Genomic DNA, 13,217 nt, shown 5'->3' with positions numbered 1-13,217 from the left:
AGAAAATATTTTATATTAAAAGTTAGTTTTTAAAAAAAATTTATTTAAGATTTATTATTAATGTAGTGATAAAGAATTTATTAAATACGGGTTTAATATCATTTTAATTCATTTATTTAAAATGATTGAAATATTTATTATATAAATTAATATATTCATAAATAAATAAATAAATAACCATACCCCTGTATGCCCCATTTACATCCCACTCAAAAGCTGTCACAATCATCACATACCAAATATCACAGGCATTGCACACATATTTAGTGCTCACCAGCTATCAAATCATTAACCTTTTTTTTATTCATTTATTATACAAAATTAATAAGAAAAAAAATTAAAAAGAAAAATATAATTACATTTTTTTTTTCTCCAAGGATACCCAATTCAATGGTATAAATTTGTCATACAACTTTATTCCCAAAATTGAGCGTCCTTCAATCAAATATTACATTTTCTAACACTGCCAAAATGATGGACCAACAACCTGTGATCCTATTCCAAAATTCATTGTAAAAATTTCGTCTATCTTTCTGTATAGGTGATGATGGTGTATTTAAATTAAGAGGTTTCAACAATGGAGAATCACACGCCTTTGTTGCTTCATAATGTTGATGATGAGTTGAATGTGTGATTGGTGGATTGCTTGAGGAACACAGCATAGAGTAGCTCGTTCCATGCGTCGGGCACTCCGGGTAAGCACCAGTGACTGCAGTCTTGCCGATGAATCGGAGCCGGGCTTTCCTTGGGACCTAAATAGTATAGCGACGCGTGCCCGTCTTTCCTTGGTGCTGTCATTTGAGTGATGTTTAATATGTCGAATTTTATTCCATGGGATGTGTTTGAGTGAGGTGATAACACATCCTTTACTATTTCGAGAAGCTCCCAAGTTTCCGATGGCACTAATGTTGTTCCCAGCTCCGGCAAAGTCTCGAGGTGGCAGCTTCCCCCGGTTCTCCAATCCCCTCCTCTGCAAAAGTCATACGAAATTGCGCCGTGAACTTCACGGTCGATTTTTTACCTCAAATGTTCAATTCTTCAAAACAAGGATGCAAAATAAATAAAACCGACAAACCTGAAATGTACGGGAGCGAAAGTGCGGAAGTAGACCTTGGTCTTACTCATATTCACCTCGTTGCGTAGCCACTGCATCACAGTCTCCAAAGACCTCTGATACGCATGTTCTATGGTCATCTTGGTTTCGATTTTTTCCCCGACTTGAAAGTAACATCCCCTGACACACACAAATGAGAAGTTTTTAAGATCAGATTAGTTAGTTCCTTCCACCTACATCAACCATACATGAACATATGATTACTACAAGCACCGAATCTCAGTTTCTATTCACGATCGGGCCTTCTCCTTCATACCATTCCTCCCTTTCATGTAGGGTATAAGAAACAAAATCCAAACCAACATACATTGAACTAATATGCAACCCAAATCAATAACGGAGAAGATGTAGGGTCCATTGTTGTTAAATGTTGAAATTGTCATTTAAAATGGACCTATGCATGCATGCAGGCCACCACAGTTCAAAACTACCTTCTCTGTTTAGTTTCATCTACAATATATATGGGACCCTCTTAGATATCACATTGGCATCTAAAATACATACATGCATGCATGCATGGTCCTACTAAGGTAGAAGCAGATTTCACATTTGCAAGTATAGAAGAAAAAAAGCTCTTTCCAAAAGCAAAGTTGTTGAACTGTCACCATACCATGCATTATCATTTCAATTAAAACCCTAAATTTCCCATTCTGAATGTCAAAATTATCAACCATAAGGGCCCTCCACTTATCCTAATCTACAAAAGCTGCACCCATTCAGTCATTTTCACCATAGCATGCTTGAGAAAGACTCATCTTTCATTGCATAATTTTACTAACATATTAAAGCATAAATCGGATACCAACCCCATAATGTCTTCAATCAAATCAACCTGCTTATAAATAACAATATATAGATTAGAAGACGATAAGGAATATCAAGAGGAAGGAATGAAAATAGTTTACCCTCTAACGGTCTTCTCGTAGTTCCACCAATGGCCGGTGTTGAAGACCAACAAATCGGCATCTTTCCACCTAAATGAATTCCAATCCATTCGATCCAACTTAAGGGTTGTCTTGATGTTTTGCGGAGACCCGGCAGGTGGCCTGCTTTGTACAACAAGGAAAGGAGATCGGTAGTACTCAACGGTACAATTGTAATCCTTGAACTTGAATATCAAGAACCCTTTATGCTTTGTAATCGGATTGCCATTCACTTCATATATTGAATCTTTATTAGCAACTGCAGAAGCAAGCATGCAGAGGAGTGATTCCCATTGGTTTCTTCCAATGGAATCACCCACGAAAACCAATCGCTTGTTCCGCAACATCTCTAACATCACTTTTCCATCAAACCTGCAGTTTACAAAAGAATGCCATTAAAGAGCTTCAGTCAATTAACCAGGAACTCTTGGTGAAGAACCGACACACCCTCAAGGTTTTGTCTCTCGGCTTTGAAGAGAGTTTAAAGGCGCCTCTTAAAGCCATTGAAGAGCGAGAGCACAAGGAATTTCATGGCCACTAAAGACCAAGCAAATGGAGGGCGGTTCGACCCCAAGACCTCTAGCTTATAGAGGTCTGTATCTTACAAGTCATAGGTTCGACACCATACACTAGACGCCCCTAAGCTCTCCTTAGAGGCGGAGGACAAACATTTCAGGGTGCATTCAACGCAACAATACAATACCTTTCCATAATCGACAAGATATACTGTAATCAAAACTACTATTAGAAAACAACAAAATCAACTACTACACAAATAGAAAGCCAATTTTGTCATAATTGTTTAATTTAAAAAAGGCTACATATAAGTCCACGATTGAGGCTTATCTACCGTATAAAATGGCCATGAAAACTACATGAATGGAACAAATCAGAAACCAACAAGGATGATATTGACATAAATGTAAAAAGACAAAAACTTTATCAAAAATCACGGGAAACCACATCACAAATTGGCTTTACCATCGACCATTTCTTAATCAAATTTGCTTTGCATATCAAATAGGAACCAAATGAAACGGGGGTCATTTTCATTGTGCAGAGTTTCTAATACTTCATGATTAAGCCACTAAACCGATAAAATTATTGAAGGAAAATAAGCACTGCATATCAAATAATGAAGAACAATAAGAACCTGGGGAGGTTACAATGCTTAGGCTGCCATCTCCATTTAGTGTAGAACATATCTGGCCGTCCATTTTCAGTACACCTAAACCCTTCATCAAGAAAGCTACAATCACGAGATTCGTAAAGGGGGTACGTTTCATCCCAGACCCAATCACCATCAAACACGTCACATCCTTCACCTTCAAAACTCAAGAAATCAACTCTTTTGACAATCTCACTTGAAGAAGAAGAAGAAGAAGAAGAAGAAGACCCATCTAGTTTAAGCCACATGAATCTATCTGACTGAGTTGGAACCCTGTACCCTTTAACCACAGCTCTATAATCCAAGTAAAAGAAACAACAAATCACACAAACAGCAGCAAGAAAGAAGCCAAGAACCCCAACAGACGGCTCAAAGAGCCGTAATCTCTTGAAGCTCGGCATGGGTTCATTGTCTTGCTGCTGAGAAGGACCTTTACACATTTGAAAAAACTAAAAGGAACTTGAATCTGGGTATTGTTTAATTTGAAAAAAATGATGAAAACCCAAAGAGAGAAAAGCACAGTAAAAGGGGAAGGAAAGGGGATTAAGGTTTAAAGAGCATAGAAGTGTGCTTTTCAAGCAAAATAGAGCATGTTCATGTCCAATGGTGATGAACCATTTTTCTTCTTTTTTTTTGGCTTTTGGGTTTTCTTTGCTTGGTAGGTCAGTTTTGTTTAAGTTATAAATGATGGGCAACAACAAAGAGAGAGAGAAAAGGATCAAAAATTTTAAAAAAATGGGTGTCGATGAAGCAAGGAAGCATTCATGGTGGAGTTAATATACTTTCTTTATCTTCTATCAGTTTTCTTTTCTTTCCTTTTTTTCAGAGAATCATAAAAACAGGAACCTGTAAGCTACTGGGAAAATGGATTCATTCGAAATTCAAGAATCTAAAAACAAGAAAATAAATTCATAAAAAAATAATGAGAGAGAGAGAGAGAGAGAGAGAGAGAGAGAGAGAGATTGTTGGTTTAAAAACATGGGGTCTAATAAAGATGGAGTTTTTCTTTTTTTCAGTTTCAATGTTCCATGAAAGGATTAGTAGTGGGAAAGAGTGGGGAGTGGGGACTTGATTTACTTTTATTTCTTTTATTCAAAATATGCCGTTACTCCATGTACTTTGGCATAATTAGAGACTTAGTCCTTACATTTAAAAATTAAATTAAATCTTTTTATTTGAAAATCTTAGTCTAATCACTAAAATCGTGTTAAATTTGTAATCAAAATTTACTAATTTTGGTATGTTACTTTGGATACTCTCATATGATGTAACGTAGAAGGAAATCAAAGACTTTTATTTAGAGAGTCGAGATAAATTTATAAAATTTTAACGAGGTTAAAATTAAAACCAAAAATTTAAATAAAACTAAAATTGAAAGTTTTAAAAAATTTAGGGTTAAAAGTAATTTTATCATTTAACTAAGTGAGCCGAGGCCTCTTGAAAGATTACAATATTGAATATTTTGATGAAAAATATTAACAGTATTAATAATTTAACCATAATGTTTATATACAAAAATATGATTATAAGGATTAAATCTTAAATTTTGCTAAAGTATAAGGATTAAATGCATATTTAAACTTTATTTTTTTCCATTTTACTGGGGTAACGGATAGGATTGAATCCCAGTTTCCATTGAGCACGTGGAGGACAACTATTCCTCATTCAATCTTTCTCGTGTTATGTCTCAACATTTATCCTAATTGGTTCGTGGATCACACGTGCAGTGGAGGAGGGTGACAAGTGGTGGCCTCATCACAATGATGGTTAGTCGGTTAAATTACAGTCAGAGGGACGGAGTCACGGAGACAGAGAACAAAGGTTGCCACGTTGGCATTGAAAAGAAGGCAAAAAATGAGTGTAGAATTTTCTTTGCTAAATGGAAATCTTCAATCTTGTTTGTCTATTCATTGTCAACAATATTTAGGTATCCTTTAGCCTATATTTACCTTTTTCTTTCAAATTATGGTTTTAGTACTTTTACTATTATTAATTTTATTTATAAAAAATTGAGATTTTTTTGTCCTTAATTGAAAATTCAGTGTAATTTTAAGGGTTAAATTTGAAATTAAGTTCTATACTAATATTTTTATAAATTAAATAAGATTATTGATGAGAATCAAACTTTAATACTCACTCGAGTGTTGAAATACTTAATCAATTTTACAATCATTTACTATAAAAAATATTATGTAATTTCTTATTACTATTTTTTGAGAGTTTGTAAGTATAAATATAAGTACACATATAGGTCATAACCATCCCTCTGCCTAATATATCTCCTCTATTATTGGATCTATTTCGCTAGATCTTAGGGAACAAACGAGTCACCTACCCCAAACAATTAGATTATTCCAACAAAACATTTATCTCTTGTCATTCACATACCTTGTAGTCTAGTCACCTTATATTGTACTATCGACCTAACAAGGAATTATATAAAGGATCAACCAGTCATAGATGATATGTGGTAAGGAAAGACTAAACTATATAAATACCCTTCGTAACTCGAAGCTGAGGATATACTTGCTCCTCACTCTAGAACTCTTACTACAGTATCTTATTCACCCTCTCAACTGGCCCTCCCTTTCAACCCCTCTACTCTCCTAAAAATTGTATAACTCTCAGCTCAAAGAAGGTGAATCGTTGCTTGTCTCCTCTTCCCAACTTTTCGATATCAAGAAATACAATGTAATCACAAGTATAATACAATTATAAATACATATATGAACAACTATAAAGTATAATCATACTGATATAAAACACAAATTGACAAAAAAAAAATCAGATAAAATTCATACATGACAATTGTGCATGATAAAGTTAGAGATTAACACATGATAAAATTTGAACCCAAACATTTAAAAACTCAAAACTTTGACCTTTACTAAGAATACCTAAACTTTTAAACCTAATTAAAGCATTTGTGATTGGGATGTTTCTATTAGAGGATTTTAATAAAATGAAAATGTTTCTTTAGTAATAAAAAATTAAAAAGTCATTAATATATGTTTAATTAACCTACTTTTGCTTTCAATATAAGTTTAATTATTTATAGTCAACTTAACTTAGTTGTTTTTATTAAAGTTGCTCATGAATCGGGTCGGGTCTTAATAAAAATTTAAGTTTGATTGATAGGTTCGGGTCGGCCCGACCTAAAAATTGGGCCTAAATTTTTGTCCAAGCCCGACCCAAATTATATATGCTAAACATGGGTCCAGATCGACTCGACTCGGATTAAACCCTGTAGTATCGATACTTGCTACGAGGTTTCAACACGCTGGGGAGGGTATCGATACGCAAGCAAATTTTCTTTAATTTTCAAAATATTGAACCTTAAAACGATATTGCTACTAGGCAAGGTATCGATACTTTTGTGAAAGGTACCAATATTTTGTTAAGGTATCCAAGCTGGGCCGGGGTTGAGCTCGGGCTAAAAAAAGCTTATTCGTGACCTGATCCATTTTCTGAACAGGCCTTATTTTTTTGTCCAAACCCTCCCACTTTTCGTACAAGACCCAGCCCAACCCATAGACAAGTCTAGCTTTTATTACAATTAAAGATTTTCCTAAGTTTTGTTTTGAAAATTTTTAATTATTTGGGTGAAGAAAGTGAAGTTTTGGTAGAGTTTTTACATTTAACATGTACAAGTTAACAAGGTGTACATTGGGTGAGTTGTTATATTTTAGGGGATTTCGTGCAATAAAATTTCTTTGCACAAATTATTATCACTGAAAATGTGTATGTATTGTCTCAAAAGAGCAACATGATTCGTGTCTTAATCTCCATCATCCTATTAACTATTAAAGTTGCTATAGTTAGGTAGTAACAAATTGATCCTATATTTTTATCGGGTAGATAGGCATGTTTGATGGACGAAAAACAATATAAGATTTTTGGACAACAATTTAGAAATTTTGAATGTAGCTTTTACATGGGTTATAGGAATTTCAATTGTGTAGTAAATTTTTTTTATTTTATTTTGAAAATTATCATCTTGATTAAGAAATTAAATCTCAAATTTAGTGATAATACAGAACTAAACTCATAATCTAATTAAACGATACAAACCAGACAACCACAATTCCAACCTCAACCTTTATCAATTGTACCATAGCCTCATTAGTAAGTCAACCTCATGCTTAATCAAGTCAACGTCATGCTTAATCGAGTTTCTAACACTATCAACAATTTGGACTAATTTCTCAAACTACCATCATTGCTAAGATAAAAAAAAAATTTGTGAAATTAAAGTGCATGGATTAGATCTCAGATTTAGCAATAATTCATGGGCTAAACTTAGAATTTAACCCTTTTCTTGTTTTCTTATTTTATTGCCTTAACTGCGGAGAAAATCTAATTCAGCTTTAAGATTTTTACGGAAAAAAATTATATGAAATAGTGACGCCAAGTCATTTATATCTATTTTTTAATTATTTAATGTCATATCAACATTTTCATCTTAGTAAGTCAACCTCAACCTTTATCAATTGTACCATAGCCTCATTAGTAAGTCAACCTCATGCTTAATCGAGTTTCTAACACTATCAACAATTTGGACTAATTTCTCAAACTACCATCATTGCTAAGATAAAAAAAATTGTGAAATTAAAGTGCATGGATTAGATCTCAGATTTAGCAATAATTCATGGACTAAACTTAAAATTTAACCCTTTTTTTATTTTCTTATTTTATTGCCTTTAACTGCGGAGAAAATCTAATTCAGCTTTAAGATTTTTAATAGTGACGCCAAGTCATTTGTATCTATTTTTTAATTATTTAATGTCATATCAATATTTTCATCTTGAAAAAATTAAATTCAAATAAAAATCCTAAAATTTAAGATGAAATTACTGATATATCATTAAATTATTAAAAAGAGATAATATCTCTATTTTATACCTTTCGTATTTTTATTTATTTGTTTACATGTTAAAACATAATTGAAAGCCAGCAATTAGCAAAAGTGACAGCTACGCAACACCCTAAATTTTCATTAGTAACTAGCAAAACACGTGTTGGTGCCTCATTTCTGCAATTAATTTTTGAGATTCCAACAGATTTAATAAAATCAATTATTTAATTAAATCAATTTAATCCAAGTCAACTAACCAATCAAAATAAATTTTAGAGAGGAAATTTCAAAATTCTTAAAATTTAGCTTAATTCATAATTTAGTCCTTGAAGTATACATGTTTTCTCATATTACTATTTAATTTTTTCTTATCTCAATTTAGTACTTGAAGTATGCTTACATTATATTTTTAGTCCCTAATTTAACAGACATTACGGAAAAAAAAACATTTGAGCTATTTTAGCCAATGAAAAAGTGTCACATGAGATTCCTTTATAAAAATAAATATTTTTCCTTTTATCAAAATATAGACCTTAAAATTATTAAAATGAAAATAAATATATAAAATTCAAAAATGCGTATAATTTTATAAAATTATAAAATTGAAAGAAATTATAATATATAAACTATAAAATAAATATGAAGTACATAAAAAATAAATTATTTTTCCCTTTTGACTTAAAATGTATTTACTAAATTAAATTAATAAAAAATTTCTCAAATCTTCTCGATCACCACATAGTAGACCTGTCCATGGGCCGGGCTGGGCCCGAGAAAAATTTTCGACCCGGCTCGGCCCGAAATATGGCCTGAAATTTTGCCCAGGCCCGGCCCGGGAAAAAAAGAGTAAGCCCGGCCCGGCCCGATTTTTAATAAACACAAAAAAAATATTTTAAAAATAAAAAATAAAAAAATATTTTTAAAGTATTTTAAAATTAAAAAATAAAAATAAAAATATATATTTATTATATTCAGTAGGGCAGGCCAAAAAGTTGAGCCCGAGCCCGGCCCATTTTTTAAACGGGCCTCATTTTTTTGCCCAAGCCCATATTTCGGGCCTATATTTTTACCCGAACCCTCCCATATTTCGGGCGAGCCGTCAGGCCGGGCCGGGCCGCCCGGCCCATGGACAGGTCTACCACATAGTCATATCCATATCGCAACTATTACCATAATACACCCAAAAATAAAAAATAAAAAAGTAAAAACCATGAAAAGTCACTAATCTAATTTTCAGCTCAAGCAACTTGAATTGTATTGTGTATTGCCGGGTTGATGTAATGGTGATAGAGAAGGCTATTTTACCTAAATAGTCTAAAAAAATATTATATTTATAAAAATAATCTATGTTTAAAAAAAATCACCAAAATAACTTGAAATAAACAGTAAAATAGGGTTGTGGCCTGTCAATGGTCGGAACCAACTCGTTTTTTGGACCCATGATTGCCTGATAATTGTGTCAGACTTAAAAAAATGATTTTTTTGGTTCTGGCCTGTCAATGGCCGGAACCAGTGTATTTTTTTTAGATTGTATAATACTGATATACAAAAAAAGAATTTGGGTGCTGGCCTATCAATGGTCGGCACCCTTGTACACGGAAAAAAAATTTCGAGTTTTATCTGTCAATGACCGGTACCAGAATACGAGAAAAAGTAAAAAAAGTAAAATTGGTGATGACCTGCCAATGGCCGACACCACTTTTTTTGTGGAAAAAAAAACATGAAAGTCACTAATCTAATTTTCATCTCAAGCAACTTGAATTGTATTGTGTATTGCCGCGTTGATGTAATGGTGAGAAAGAGAAGCTTATGAAGGGAAATAACATTAAAAAATCGCAAATAATCAATGGGGAAAGTTACCCGAATTTTAAGTTGAAGTTTAGAAATTGGTTTGTAAATCTAGAAAAAAAATCTAGTCTTTTTTTAGGAAAAAGGAATGTCAAAAACGAAAAGAGAAGTTAAAAAATAAGATAACGGTGAAATTTGAACTCAAATGGCCACCAGTAATTGGCGACCGACGATAGAGCATGGTGGCCGACGATAGTTGTCTACTCAAAATTTTTATATTCAGTTTGAAGCTACGAAAAATATTGATTTTAATTAAAGGAAAATTAAATTAAAAGAAATTCTAATTGGTTCTGTATGATTTTTTAGGAAATTGATACTATATAATTTTACATTATATATGTATTTCTAATTTTTATATTTTATTTTATAAAATTTTAAAGTTTATATATTTTTATAAAAGAAAATTTATATATTCTTATTTAAAATGTCACATGGTACTTTACAAATGGAATGTTAAAGTTGTATACACAACCAACATGTAACCGCCTTGCCACTTGGCCGATCACACATTTATCATATCTCGAGTTTGTCAATGACGTGACTCTATTCGATAAAGGGTACCCACCTCCTATAAATACCCCAAGGCATGATGAATAAAAGATATTCCTTCCTTCTCAACAACCTTAATCTTATAGCAACGCACGACCTCCTCCTCATTTTCCTCATCTCCTCCCTCCTTGCTTACTCTTGCTCTCTGCTAGTTACGGCGAACAGACCTCCTTGTCACCACCACCATCTCCTCCGTATCTTACATTTACTGATATCCAATATCAATAGCCTTGATTCTAAAAAATCTAACCATCAACATTGTGTACTTTAGTTTTTTCTTTTTCAAGTTGCTTTTCTTTATGACCTTTTCACATAAAAAGTTAAAAAAAAAACAAATTTATTAACTAAAATTGATTAAAAATAAATAAAATTGAAAATAGACAAAAATCCAAAATAATAATTTTATATTTTCTTATTCTTTTAAAATTAACCCTTAATGTTACAAAAAAGTAAAACTGAAAAAAAAGACCAAATTTCAAAAGCTACCACCATTAGTCAATTGGTGACAAAAAAAAGTGAATAGTAAGGTGACCATTTTGTAATTTTTATAATTGGTGAATAAACTTTTTTTCAAAAGTTAATTTTTAGCTTTTAGTTGAAATGATTGACTTGTTTTTATTAAAGAAGTCTAATAAATTTTCTTCTTTACAATATTATACCTAAAATAGACATTTTATTTTTTGAAAATTATTTTTTAACAATAATGATAGACAGTGTCAAACGTTGAAGACTTGATCAAATTTTTTGAACAATCTCATTATAGGCTTTGGTCGTATCTGTTCTTTTTAACATAGTGCCTAGAGCTACCCATAGCCTCTCTCTAACCCTTAAATAGGAGGATAATGCGCTTCAATGCACTCGAACCCACATCCTTCTACACTGATATACCTATATCAATTGAGCTAAAACTCAATCGACTTTTACCCTTTTTTTTTATTGAATTGGATAAATTAAATCAAAATTTTTTTATCAGTTCATAAAATACTAAATATTAAATTATATAGACTTGATTGATGAGATCCCCTTTTTTAATGGCATACACAAATTGTCCCCTAGATGGAGTCCTAAATTAATTTGCACTCAAAGTATGTGATCTAACATAATTTAATTTAATTATTTAATTTAATTTTGTACTCTTAAATCAGTGCACTGGAACTTTGATGGAAGTGTTTTAAAATACCAAAGCATTGGAGTTGAGAAGCAGAGTTTCCAGAGAGAATATTTTATGTTTATAGTGATTTTAAGAAAGAAAAAATATCAGATTATATATATATATATATATATATATATATATATATATATAAATCCTTCCTCACATTGCCATGTTATTGATTATTCATTAATTTAAGTATGGAAACACATTCCAAGAGATGCTTCCAAATAGTGTATGGATCTTTTACCATTTAGATTTAATTAAATTTAGAGTTGAATCGGGTTAAATTTTAAATAGGGGCTTAAGGGTATTGAATTCATAGTAGTTGGTATTATTTTGTTATTGATTGTACAAGTACGAACTTTGAAATGGTTAATTTTTATGAATAATAAAACGAACATGAATTTTACATTAATTAAAAAATATTTTTTAGGTTTAAGATCATATTATAAGTACCTTGCCATGAGACCACCTAAACCTCTCCAAAAACGATACCTCAACAAAGTTAAAGAATACAAGAGCTCATATTCAAGACACTTGAGATCCCTTAAGAGTTATCTTGCCAAGGACTGGTGTTAAGCCTTACTTTGCACGACTTACACATACCTCACTTAGCCTATTTTCATCACATCACTGCTCACCTAGAAGTTATCGTGCCTCCTCAATGGTGAACCATGATGAGACTTGTGTTATACACATGTTAAGACCTCAAGTTAAGAGAATGTCACATGCACCTATAAATACTTCACTCCGACCAAGAGAAGGGATCTTCCTCTTTTTTTCCCTCTTTCGACCTCTTTTATTCCTCTCCTCCCACTTAAGAATCAGATCTCAAACTCTATCATCTTCTACTCACAGCTCTCTACTCGTCATCTGGTGAATTGTCACCTCCATTTTCCTCATCTTTTTTCTCATCAATAGATCACAATTTTGATTTTTTTTTTCTAGTAGCATGTGTAAATTAATATTGATTGGCCTTCAGTAAAGTCTATTTTTCTTATTTTTTTTTCAAATGTACCAAAAATAACTTAATATAATTTATTTATTTGTAAATTTTGTTAAAACCAAATAACATAATAATATTTTTCTTTAAATAACACACTTATTAAGAATAAATACAAAAAATCGAAAACATAACATTGTTGTCAAAGGTAAGGATTGTAAAACCCGAACTGATTTGCTCCAAATGGAATTGATTTTGTTTTTTTTGTTTCTTTTGAAAAGTGGATATAGGGTGGGGTAAGGTGGATTTTTTTTAGACAGTGGATATAAAGTAACTATGGTAATTGTTTGTCTCGTCCTGCCCTATCCCATTCCACTTTATGAAATTACCATGTTATTCTTGTGTATATATAATTATTAAGAGAGTAAAAATGTAATGTCTTCCTCTCACTGCCCTCGCGAACAACGAGGGAAATCAACACTAATACAAATATAACTATCGTAGCTTACTGCAAGTATGATAGGTTAATTGTAATTATAGTGTTACAATGGAACATCAAAATATTCCAATGATCAAACTCAAAAGAATCAGCGATTTCTATTCAAAAATGCATGTAAGAAAGGGGTCTAGCAAGCCATGTACTCACTAATTTCTATAGTACGAC

General features: G+C 32.0%; 1 protein-coding gene across 1 annotated transcript; it reads right to left on the bottom strand.

The window, feature by feature from the left end:
• Positions 1 to 278: 278 nt before the first annotated feature.
• On the bottom strand, positions 279 to 4,195 carry LOC105796629 (protein trichome birefringence-like 10). Its single transcript, XM_012626384.2, has 4 exons — positions 3,191 to 4,195; positions 2,020 to 2,409; positions 1,076 to 1,234; positions 279 to 970 (listed from the first exon to the last, which is right to left on the bottom strand). The coding sequence occupies exons 1-4, from the start codon at positions 3,643 to 3,645 to the stop codon at positions 604 to 606; spliced, it is 1,371 nt and encodes a 456-aa protein (XP_012481838.1). The 5' UTR covers positions 3,646 to 4,195; the 3' UTR covers positions 279 to 603.
• Positions 4,196 to 13,217: the final 9,022 nt, after the last annotated feature.

Source organism: Gossypium raimondii, chromosome 3, assembly GCF_025698545.1.
Source record: "Gossypium raimondii isolate GPD5lz chromosome 3, ASM2569854v1, whole genome shotgun sequence".
NCBI lineage: Eukaryota > Viridiplantae > Streptophyta > Magnoliopsida > Malvales > Malvaceae > Gossypium > Gossypium raimondii.
This window is presented reverse-complemented; position numbering and strand designations above follow the sequence as displayed.

What these genes read in the sequence shown, in the direction of transcription:
- LOC105796629 (XM_012626384.2), bottom strand. Translation starts at nt 3,645, where the DNA reads ATGTGTAAAGGTCCTTCTCAGCAGCAAGACAATGAACCCATGCCGAGC. An exon ending in TACGAGAAGACCGTTAGAGG is followed by an intron (nt 1,235 to 2,019) that starts GTAAACTATTTT and finishes TGTGTGTGTCAG; the next exon opens with GGGATGTTACTTTCAAGTCG. An exon ending in TTCGCTCCCGTACATTTCAG is followed by an intron (nt 971 to 1,075) that starts GTTTGTCGGTTT and finishes TGACTTTTGCAG; the next exon opens with AGGAGGGGATTGGAGAACCG.